Here is a 12,177-nt window from a genome sequence, read left to right on the forward strand (position 1 = left end):
CATCATGGCAAAGATAAAATAAATCAATTATTAGAAATGAGTTATTAAAACTATTATGTTTAGAAATGTGTTGAAAAAAAAAATCTCTCCATTAAACAGAAATTGTGGAAATTGAGGAAATTAAATGGGGGAGCTAATAATTCCGACTTCAACTGTAGATGTTAAGAGTCTGTGTAGAGATGTTTTCTCCTGTCTTTTGTGATGATATTTCTTTTGTCTCCCTTTTTATTTGAAATTTAAGGGCCAAAAAGGAAACATCTTATTAAAGTGCAAAAGAATGCCAAGAGCTCTTTGGATTTTGCACATTTTCAGTGACCATTCATATTCATGTTTCAGTCCCTTCACTGAGATAAAAAGTACAGGAAATGAGAGCATAAAATGTAATAAAAATTAAATAAAATCAGAACAAATATAGCACAAAGCACGTTATTGCGCTCTTTATTTCTTCCCAGGTAAATCTCATACTGCCTTTATAACAGGCATTGGAAAATACCGCAAATCCGACAATGGGTTAAAAAAGATATTTGCCACTAGACAGCAGGCCAGAACATAGTCAATAAGATAATCTAATCAATTAAACTGAAGAAAAATTAAACTTGAATTTATTGTGACAGAGTGTTAAAGTATGTTTTGCAGCTGCTAGTCAGTTCGATGTTAAGTAGGATAATCAATAATAAAAAGTCACATTTGTCTGGTCAAAAATAAAAAGTAAAAAAACTGACATTGTATTATTTTTCTGCGATACATGGATCGATTGAGTATATTTTCACTAGATGAAATGAATGGCTTTATTTGGAAAGAGTTCATAATTTCAGATTGACTGGGATGGTTTTTAGGGGAGTGCATCTAAATAAAATACAATAAATCAACCACAAGCATTGACAAATACAGAACAAAGATAGACATTTAAAAAAAAAAAAAAAAAAAAAAAAGAAGAGCATGGTTTTCCGGAAGTCTATAGTATTCAGGCACAAATTGGTTGATCAAATGTTAAATAGCACTGTATTATCTTTATCGTATGTTTATCGTTTATATATATATATATATATATATATATATATATATATATATATATATATATATTTATTTTAATAACTCATTTCTATTAACGGATATATTTTATCTTTGCCATGATTATTTTATCTTTGCCAATAATATTTGACTAGATATTTTTTCAAGACACTTCTGTACAGCTTAAAGTGGCATTTAAAGGCTTAACTAGGTTAATTAGGTTAACTAGGCAGGTTAGGTTAATTAGGCAAGTTATTGTATAATGATGGTTTGTTCTGTAGACTACTGATAAAAAGTTTAGCTTAAAGGGGCTAATAATTTTGTCCTTAAAATGATCCATAAAAAATTTAAATCTGCTTTTATTCCAACTGAAATAAAACAAATAAGACTTTCTCCAGAGGAAAAAATATGATCAGACATACAGTGAAAATTTCCTTACTCTTTTAAACACCATTTAGGAAATATTATTTAAAAAATAATTACAGGTAAGGGCTAATAACTGTTCAACGTTTGAGTCTTGCTCTTGTCCAAAAATATAAATTCTGTCATCATTTACTTTTTTCAAAGAAACAAGAAAGCTTGGAACCTGTAACCATACTGTAGTAGTTGTTTTTTCAATCATAACTTAATGTTACAGCTATCATAACATTATTTATCAATATGTGGCTCTTTTTGGATTCTCGGAAGCTATAGAAATTAAAAATGTTAAACAGGAAATAACGTTACGTGGGGACCAACGTTCCCTTTTGTGTTTCCCTTTTGACCATTGTTTACATCTCCCCAAATGTTCGAGATTTTAAGTTGTGTTAGGCTACTTACATAATTCAAAGCCCATCCGACAGTATTCAGCATCAGGTCTGCAGGTAAAATGAGAAAAATAATCAGTAACGTTTGAAAATGTTATCAAGTAGTTACTGCTGCTAGACATTGGGTTCAGCTTTGGTTGCATTTACACAGTTTTAACCTGCAGATGTCGACAAACCACACGGTGTTTCAAACACTTCAAAAGAGTCATTTTACAAATCATTTGATTCAGCTGTTTCGGACTTCTAATAACTTTCATATCTCCCATCAATATTCATTAACGAGTCCAAGTTTGTATCCAAATGTTTAAAACGTAGACTGTAAGAAACACTAGTGTTTAAACTTGGATGCTGAGTGACTAAAACAGCAGGATGGCGCACGGCTGTTGTTATCCATACCAATTTCAGATTATCACAGCGTTACAGTGCGTTTCAATTATACCAGAGAAATATGAAAGCATTTGTTCCACCTTTACCTGTAGTCCACACACACGAAATACAACATTTTTTTTTTCTGGGGGAAGCTGAGCAGAGTTTGAAGACGTCTAATGTGGACTCATTGTAGGCTTAGTTGGTGAAAAAACGATCGTGATGACGCATTTGTGACGCGCATTAATTGCTCAGCCTGTTCTTATATTTAAATAATTGCTAAATATAATTGCCTATACATTTCTTCATTCCTAATTTCCTTGATAAGGCAGATTTTCTGCACATTTATACATTTTTTGTACCAAAAACACCAAAACACATTTGCAAGAGTGGGGTGAAGCTAATCAAACACCTGGTGAAAAAATTGATGGCGGACAGGATGGAGGAAGATGGTTTACATCACCCAAAGAAAGGTGAGTAAAGGAAGAATTGAGGTAAAGTTGGTTTTATATTCGCACATTCCTTCATTTAACGATCCCTATATTATCTATATGCTAATTTGAATATGGGTCTGAATCACATGTGAATGTGACTTGAAAACAACATCACCACTATTTAGTTCACTGTAAACAATGTTGTACTTTGATATTTATTGGCTGCGAATATGATTTCACTATATTTAGAATTTGCTAGTAATACTTTTCTGAAATGATAGCTATAATTAAGGAGAAAGTCTGAATGTGCCAATATAAAACCAGCTTTACCTCTATAGAATAATAAGGAGCAATGGAAATAAATAAATCATATGAAGACTTAAGAGTTGGAAATACAACTCTTCAGTTCTTTGTATAAAATGAAACACCAGACAGGAAAATGAGAACATTATGACCTAGAAAAAAATATGGAGCAAATAATAAGGAAATGTCTAAAACACAATAATGAAAGAATAAACTTTTTATTATTTTTTTAATTTAATAGAAATAAGATAAAGAGTAAATGTATTTCTAAGATATATTTGAGCAATTCCAGCACTATGGATGTGACATTTGCAGTAAAAACTAAAAACATAACTTCACATAGACAGTAAATGTTAACATTATATTGAACCATCTGTTTATAATTTTCAGAACGACTAACCACAGTGATAAGGGACTAGAGAAATATCATTCTGTAAACATGTTTTATACTTTAAATGAGCAAAATAAACATACGTCATGGATGTGACCAAAAAAGTATGCGGGTTCGCAGTATACAACATGCTTTGTTGAAATTCTGTGAATTAAACTGCACAACCCGAAAGCAATAATGCTAATCAAATGTATAAAAGATGTCTCTCTATATAGCATAAATTATTAACTTTATTTAATTGAATATTTTTTCATCTACAAGGAAAAAGTGTCATTATGGATGTGACATCTCTCCGTTGTGGATGTGACCGATGTGAAATTGCCACTTGTGTGACTTTGATAAATCAATTATAATAATTTGAAAACTTGAAAAATAGAGACATTTTTGACTATTTCTAAAGTACTGTTAAATACTTACTTGCCCAAAAAACTTAGAAACGGTGTCCGTATTTTGGTGAAAACTTTTTTTTTGTCATGGTAAGGTTGACATTTGCATGGAATTGCTCATTTATTTAAATTACAGTTTGATAGAATTCATTCATTCATTCATTCATTCATTCATTTTCTTGTCGGCTTAGTCCCTTTATTAATCCGGGGTCGCCACAGCGGAATCAACCACCAACTTATCCAGCAAGTTTTTACGCAGCGGATGCCCTTCCATCTCTGAGAAGCATCCACACACACATTCACACACACACACTCGTACACTACGGTCAATTTAGCCTACCCAATTCACCTGTACCGCATGTGTTTGGACTGTGGGGGAAACCGGAGCACCCGGAGGAAACCCACGCGAAGGCAGGGAGAACATGCAAGCTCCATACAGAAACGCAAACTGAGCCGAGGCTCGAACCAGCGACCTTCTTGCTGTGAGGTGACAGGACTACCTACTGCGCCACTGCTTTGCCCTTTGATAGAATTGTGTGATCATTTTAATAGGTACCTTGTATTATCTCATTTTATACTTTTATTTTAACACAATCTCAACTGACTAAGGTAAGTGGTGTAGACCAAAAGCATATGAAAACCGAGTTCAATGTTTTCAAATGTGAATGTAAAACATGGCAACCATGATGTAGACTTCCATTCTCTTTTACCAAAGCAGGTAATCTCAGATAAATTCCACAATAAAACAAGTAATTCTTATTAATATTTAATCTGCATCAAACCATGAAATGGGAGAAAACAGTGAACACTTTTCAGCTATATAGCTGAATCTGCATAATAAAAATAAATATTGAATGTAATTAGCCTTACAGCAAGAAGGTCGCTGGTTCAAGCCTTGGCAGGGTCGGTTGGCATTTCCGTGTGGAGTTTGCATGTTCTCCCCGCATTTGCGTGGGTTTCCTCCGGGTGCACTGGTTTCCCCCACAGTCCAAACACATGCGGTACAGGTGAATTGGGTAGGCTAAATTGTCCGTAGTGTATGTGTGCGAATTAGAGTGTATGGGTGTTTTCCAGTGATGGGTTGCAGCTGGAAGGGCATCCGCTGTGTAAAACATATGCTGGATAAGTTGGTGGTTCATTCCGCTGTGGTGACCCCTGATTAATAAAAGGACTAAGCTGAAAAGAAAATGAATGAATGAATGAATGAAATTAGCACAGCACAGGCAAATTATGTGCACAAACGGAGGTGGAGAGGAGGAATTCTTTAAACACATTTACAGAAGTAAATAAAAAAACTGAATGATGGGCTCAAAAAACTTCTAATACTTTTAATTCTAATATTGAATTAAACATTGGTTAACATCAGTGACATATATTATTTCATCACAGGTTGTGCCTCACTTAATTTTATAGTTCTTTTTATTATTTGGCTTGTTTACTTTAATTTAATAAAGTTTGTAAAGCAAAGTTCTTAAAAGTTACAGCAAAAAGAAAATGTATATTAAGAGGTTCAGGGCTATGAGCCCAACTAAAGCAAACACTTTTCTCCATGATGGTGAATTTAGTCTATGTGGTCCACATATGTTTTAAGATAACTGGGCCACATTTGCTATATCTCCTCTGGACCACTTTAGGCTCACAGCCACATTACCCAGAGCTAACTGTGCCAAATATTTGCCAAAAGTGGCCCACATTTTTTTTAAGATAACTGGGCCACATTTGCCATATATTCTCTGGGCCACTATAGGCTCAAATCCACATTAGCCAGAGCTTACTGTGCCGAATATTCGCCAAAAGTGGCCCACATATGTTTTAGGATAACTGGGCCACATTTGCCATATATTCTCTGGACCACTTTAGGCTCACAGCCCATATTACCCAGAGCTAACTGTGCCAAATATTTGCCAAAAGTGGCCCACATATGTTTAGGATAACTGGGCCACCTTTTCCAAATCATCTCTGGGCCACTATAGGCTGACGGCTACATTAGCCAGAGTTTACTGTGCTGAATATTTGCCAAATTGGTCCACATATGTTTTAAAATAACTGGGCCAATTTTTAAAATATTTTCTCTGGGCCACATTAGGCTCACGGCCGCATTAGCCAGAGCTTACTGTGCCAAATATTTGCCAAAAGTGGCCCATATATGTCTTAAGATAACTGGGCCACATTTGTACCTACAAGTGTGACCCACTTTAGGTTTAGACCCAGATTACCCTTAAATGACTATGCCACATTTTTCCAACTGCGGCCCACATTTGTCCTCCATCATTTAAGCCAAATGTATCATTTTCCACATGGGCAATATTAGGCTCACATTCAGATTACATTCTGCCATAAGTGCCAAATCCTTAAAATGGCCCATATATGAATTAGAATTTTTGGTCCCTCTTTGCCATCGTACAGATGGGCCACTTCAGCCTCTCATTCATTTGTCTGGGCCGAAGAAATACCACCAGTGCCGCATAACTGGCTAAAGTGGCCCACATTTGTATGCTATCTGGGCAAAGACAGTTGTGTTTGATCAAAGTGCAGGAAGGTAGATTTGCAGGAACAGGGTTGGGCACTAATTTATGGTACGGTTACCATGATGGTTCTTGAGTTGTCCCCTCTTTGAAACAAAGCCACGCAATCATTTGTGAATCGATAGGGGATTAAAGTTGGTGAGGATAGTAGATGGAGTTGAGCAGATGAAACCACTAGAGGGCGTAATTGACCATGAATTCACCATCAGTTTTTTAGTTCACTGTGGGCAAGACAAACTACATCATGCCCAATAGTCTTTAAAGGCAGAGATGCCCAAACTCGGACCTAGAGGTATCCTGAAAGAGGTGTCCTGCCTCACACCTGGTAGGAACTTTGTGGTTAGAGTGGTTTCACGAGATAGGACATGGTAATGGATCAACGTCTATGTTGCTTGTTGACCATATTAATGTTATTTTTTATTACTATTGTTGTTGTTGTTGTTGTTGTTGTTGTTGTTGTTATTATTATTATTATTATTATTTAATATATTGGCTTGGCGAAGCAGTGGCGCAGTAAGTTGTGCTGTTGCCTCACAGCAAGAAGGTCGGTGGTTCGAGCCTCGGCTCAGTTGGTGTTTCTGTGAGGAGTTTGCATGTTCTCCCTGCATTCGTGTTGGTTTCCTCCGGGTGCTCCGGTTTCCCCCAAAGTCCAAAGACATGCGGTACAGGTGAATTGGGTAGGCTAAATTGTCCGTAGTGTATGAGTGTGTGTGTGGATGTTTCCCAGAGATGGATTGCGGCTGGAAGGGCATGCGCAGCGTAAAAACTTGCTGGATAAGTTGGCGGTTCATTCTGCTGTGGCGACCCCGGATTAATAAAAAGACTAAGCCGACAAGAAAATAAATAAATGAATATATTGACTTTCAAAAGGTCCTGATGGGTTGTTTTTAATCAGTATCTACACCGTTCAGAGGAAAAACGCGACCGAAGAGTTTTACATCATACTGTATGTATTCTGGATCACTAAATGGGTTTAGCTATGATGCACAAAAAAGCATCATGCCTATTTTTGGGCATGTCATAATGAGACTCTGCCAACCTTACAGCATAAAGTTTTTTTGTTTAGTGTTTTGTGCTTCATTGTACTGTATAATGGTGTCCCTCTCCTGGAGGCAACAACAGCAAAACTTAATCTAAAAAAAAATCATGTTTAATTGATGAATCTGACATCGCCTTAAGGGCTTGGACTCCACCGAACATGGAAGTTACAGCTTAATAAGAGACATGCCATTTATAAAAGTTGCTTTCTGTGATGGAAAGAGGGTGGATGTTGATCAAAAAGCTCCAAAAAGTGTTTAGGGAATTCAGTTTACTTTCGTTTTTTAAAGATCCTAAATTTCTTTATGGGCACGTACTCTACAAAAAGGGACACAGACATGAAAGCTGCCTAAAACGCTTATAACCCTAGTCACAGTGAAGGCTCTTCAGGTCCATCAGGTGGCGCTATTGGCTCAAATTGACTCTGGACACATACGAGCACAGAAAACTTTGCACTGTGATAGGAACACAGGTAGTCCTTGCAGCGTGTCTAAATAGTTTTATAAAGTATGTTTTTACTAATTAATTAAATAAATGCAGGGCAGTAAATAGGCCACAGTAAGCTGTATATAGGTTTGTCAAAATTTTAAATTATGTTAAAATGATAAAATATGTAAAGTAATAGTATATAATGCTAAATTATATAATATTAGATTGCAATATCTCCTCATTTTATGGTCAACTTGCAAAATATTATTAATTTATTATTATTTTTTTAACTTATGCTCTTTTGAAAATGATGGCCAATGATGGTTCTTACATATGTAAAATCGGGTAGCAAAATAATGAATATTAGGCTACAGTAAAAAGAAAAAAAGTTTTTAAGAATGTAGATGGAGGATAACAAGACAAACGAGCATATTTAAAGTTAAGGTAACTCGAACCATTTGAGGAAACCGATTGCAAAAACCATTTAAGTTAAAAAACTAATCCTGATGAGTACTGTGAACTTAATTTGAGTAAACGAGCACAGTAAATAAATGAAAAGAACTCAAACCAACTGAGTACTGTAAAACCCAATAAGTTAAGGCAACTCACCATTTGAGGAAACCGGTTGCAACAAACCATTTGAGTAAAAAACAAATTAATCTACTGTGAACTTACTCTATTAAGGCTAAAGTAATGAGGTATTTAATTAGCTTATTACCTTCAACACTGCGTTCAAAACTCTTTTCAAATGAGTAGAATTAACTTTCAGTCAATTTTGAGTTAACTGCACTCCTTTCATTTGATAAAGTTGACTGTTGGGTTATACAGTGTATAGTGTAAAATACAACGTAGTAAAGTTTGGTGAAATATGGGCTATGTATTAAATGTAGCCAATGAAAACAGTTTTTAAATAACAAATCACTAAATGTTCTCACACACACACACACACACACACACACACACACACATATATATATATATATATATATATATATATATATATATATATATATATATATATATATATATGTATGTATATATATTTTTTTTTTCTTTTTCGTTTATTTCACTTGATAATTTACAGACAACCTGTGAAGTACCAGGATTTTCTGCCATGATGCATCATTTTTGGGCAGTTTTATTCATCTTCAGTGATGTAAGTTTGGCTGTTTTCTTATGCAATATTATTATAATTATTATTATTATTATTAGTAGTAGTAGTAGTACTAGTAGATTTGCTACAGAACAAGCCCCTGTTGTCCATTACCTGCCTTAGTTAAACTCCCCTAGTAAGTGCAATAAACCAATTAAGCTTTTGAAACTTTAAGCTGAAAACGGGCAAAAAATCTTGCAAAATAACTGGGTGTAAAATATTATCTACTAGCAAAAAGCTAATAAAAATATGTTATTATAAATTAGTTGTTTAAATGATACAAATACGATACAAACGTCTTCCCTCCGTTTAACTCAACTTGGGAAATAGGCTATATGAAGAGTTCAGATGCAAAAACCTCTAAATTACATCTGAAATTTTCTTCTAAAATTAGCATTTTTATTAGGCTACCGTGTGCAGGTTAAGTAATTTCGTTTTTATGACCAAAAATAAGTTATGTTCATGGTCTTCAAAGTGAAAGAATTCAACACAAACAAAGCAGGCGTGGTAATGCTCATTTTCTATTGAAATTATTGACGGTTCCTAGAGGTCTTTGCATCTAAACTCTTCTCATGTAAAAAAGAAATAATTAAAATTCCATAAGGATGCAAGTCGACTGTTAAAGTTTTCTGTATGTTGACGTATCATATCATACCATATTAAGTGATCAAAACACGAATTTGAACAAAAGCGCGCGAAAAAAGGAAAGCTTTCTGTAATAAGACGTAGCTTTTAGCTTAGTTGGCTTTTCAACCAAAACTTAAAGACTGAGTCCTCAGTAAATTCCGAGGGATATTTTTAACAGTCCACTGACAGCATTGCTGGTGGGCACGGAGACCCCCTCAGTATCCAAATTGCCGCCACTAGTCGCCCCCAGCGCCACACGTCACATCACGTCCGTACTTGAACTTGAATCCCATTCCATTCTTCAGAGGCAACCCCTACTGCCACACACACACACACACACACACACACACACACTGAGACAGGCGCAGGGTCCTCCCTGAGAGCAGCGTGAACGCGAGACGTAATTGCTCGGGTCCTGATTGATCTGGAGAGGAGGTGTTGTCTTCAGAGGTTGAGCCATTCCGCGCTCTGATGCCAAGCGCACATGGAGGACTGTGCCAAAGACTTCTCTCACCTGGCGAGCCCGCCGTCCACGGATCTTGGATTGCCTTCATAACAGGACAACAACCCTATTTATGTCCGAAAGAGCGAATATCCGCGTTTAAAGACGGGGTTAAACAAGCTGCCGCGGGTCGGAGTGATTTTTTTTTCTCTCGCGTCGCTGTCTCAGGTTAAGTTGGCACTCAGTTCAATCTTCACACCAGTCGAGCGCTATCTAGGCTGTTTCTAGAGACTGCGAGTGCTAGTTTGAAGCGCAGAGGAACTATAGTATAAGCGAACTTACACCGGACTGTGGAGGAAAAAAGTTTGGAGAGCTTCGGGAGCGCGCGCGCTGAGGGTCCGAGTGTCCGTGAGATGCTGCTGTAAATGCGGGGCGATGTCCCGACGGAAGCAAGGCAACCCACAGCATCTGTCCCTCACGCAGAGGGAGAACCTGCCGAGTGAGTACCAGACCCCCGTCACCTTTATCACACTGACCGCACACACACACACTCACACACACACACACTCACTGACATTTACAGGAGGAACTAAGGCAAAGTTTCTTTCTTTCTTTCTTTCTTTCTTTCTTTCTTTCTTTCTTTCTTTCTTTCTTTCTTTCTTTCTTTCTTTCTTTCTTTCTTTCTGTTCACTGTTTACACATATAACGCACATGTCTACTTAATACACTCAAATATCTGACAAAATGAGCTGAAACAACACAATTCTTGAGTTTGTTGTGGGACAACTTGTTTTTTTCATGTTCATTCCACTTAAATCAATAAAAAATAATAAGTAGACTTAATTCCTTCATGTTGTCCCAACACAAATTAATTGTGTAGAACCCAGCATTTCTTACAGCCCCTTACTTGTGATCATTAGCTCTTAAAATCAGCTCATTTTGGAAAAATACTCATTGCATATTTATATATTTTATTTGCACAAAAATAAGTATTCTTTGCATATTTATGTATTCGAGTAGATATTTTCAGAAATTCAAAAATCTAAATGTGATTATGTGAGCTATTCTTATGTAATCAGAGTGTGTGGTTATGTATTACATTTTATTTTTACATTTATTAATAAATCTTGCAGTTGGGGCCTGTTAGGTCTCATCGTTTCCCTGATGTCTTCTTGACATAAACATCAAATTCATAGCTTACAGTTTTTTTATGACTGTCTGTGAGAGACCCACGCGTTTATCTGCTCTGTTCCCATCAACACACACTCACCTATTTTCTATTATTGTGTTCCACACACATGCCAGCATACAGTGCATGTCTTATCAAGTCTAGCTTGGGTAGTTTATTTAAGAGGCCCAAACTTTACACTATACAATTTAAAAGTTGTTTATTTGTATTTAATTATTATTTCTATTTTAATACCTGTTTTAATGGAGGTCTTTGGTGCTGACTGGTCAAAACGACACACTCATTACATTTCTTTCATTTATCCTTTTATCTGAGATGCTTTACACACTCTTTCCACTATAAAACTTTACGTAAAAATGCCAAGTACTTTAAAAACCTCCGTTAAATCATTACTAACACTGTTTAGGGTTTCTTTTTTTTTGCTGTACTCTTTATTTGCCTAAAAGCTTTTTTATTTTATCTCGCACAATAAAAAGAAGCACAAATGAGCTGAAAATGTAAACATCATGCAAATTGTTTACAAAAAAAAATAACATTTATAGCATGGCGCCAACGATAAGATCTTCACAAATGTTTATAACACTGAGTGTAGCCACAAACAATAAAAGGCCAATGAGTAATACTTTGCATATCACTGATTTATGAATTTAATTTGTGAAATAAACTCCTTCTATTTTTTTGTGTTAAATTTATCTCTTCTATACATTATTTACTTACAGACACATTTCTAGCAAATTATTAAATATACAAATTGTTTCGTTTTAGAATCTCTTTGCTGATTTATTCTGATTCTCACTGCGTTATTCATTTAGGTATTTACGGTTTCGATTGAGAATGTGGTCTCAATGCGAAGGCGTGCCTTTTCGAACATTTTCTCATTCGGTAGTGAGTAGATGGTCTTTACACGTCAAATTCTGCACCGACAATGATGCTGATGATGCCGGTTTTTTAAAAATGTGCAGACAGCAGACAAGAAAACGTGTTAAAGGAGTGGGTGGGAATTTCGGAGAGCCGGTGGCCTGTGAATTCAACCCACTGCCACTTTATTTCACATGCTGCGGCTTATTTATTCAAATC

General features: G+C 35.9%; 1 protein-coding gene and 1 long non-coding RNA gene across 9 annotated transcripts in view; one reads left to right on the forward strand and one right to left on the reverse strand.

Moving 5' to 3' along the window:
• The window catches only part of LOC137488609 (uncharacterized), a 57,869-nt gene extending 55,467 nt beyond the window's left edge, over positions 1 to 2,402 (reverse strand). For all 7 annotated transcript variants that reach the window (XR_012396320.1, XR_012396323.1, XR_012396319.1 and 4 more), the window contains exons 1-2: positions 2,291 to 2,402; positions 1,831 to 1,868 (exon numbers count right to left, since the gene is read on the reverse strand). This is a non-coding gene — a long non-coding RNA (uncharacterized lncRNA). The remainder of the gene's footprint in view (positions 1 to 1,830; positions 1,869 to 2,290) is intronic.
• Positions 2,403 to 2,474: 72 nt separating this feature from the next.
• Positions 2,475 to 12,177, forward strand: part of bcl11bb (BCL11 transcription factor B b) — a 68,319-nt gene continuing 58,616 nt past the window's right edge. Inside the window, exon 1 of one of the 2 annotated variants that reach the window (XM_073934038.1) lies at positions 2,475 to 2,656. In XM_073934038.1, coding sequence (XP_073790139.1) covers positions 2,611 to 2,656 — 46 coding nt within the window. In that variant the 5' untranslated portion in view covers positions 2,475 to 2,610. Of the gene's footprint in view, positions 2,657 to 9,927; positions 10,411 to 12,177 lie in introns of those variants that run through there. The other variant, XM_002667860.8, reaches the window with a different exon arrangement.

This window comes from Danio rerio, chromosome 20 (assembly GCF_049306965.1).
Source record: "Danio rerio strain Tuebingen ecotype United States chromosome 20, GRCz12tu, whole genome shotgun sequence".
In the NCBI taxonomy this organism is placed as follows: domain Eukaryota; kingdom Metazoa; phylum Chordata; class Actinopteri; order Cypriniformes; family Danionidae; genus Danio; species Danio rerio.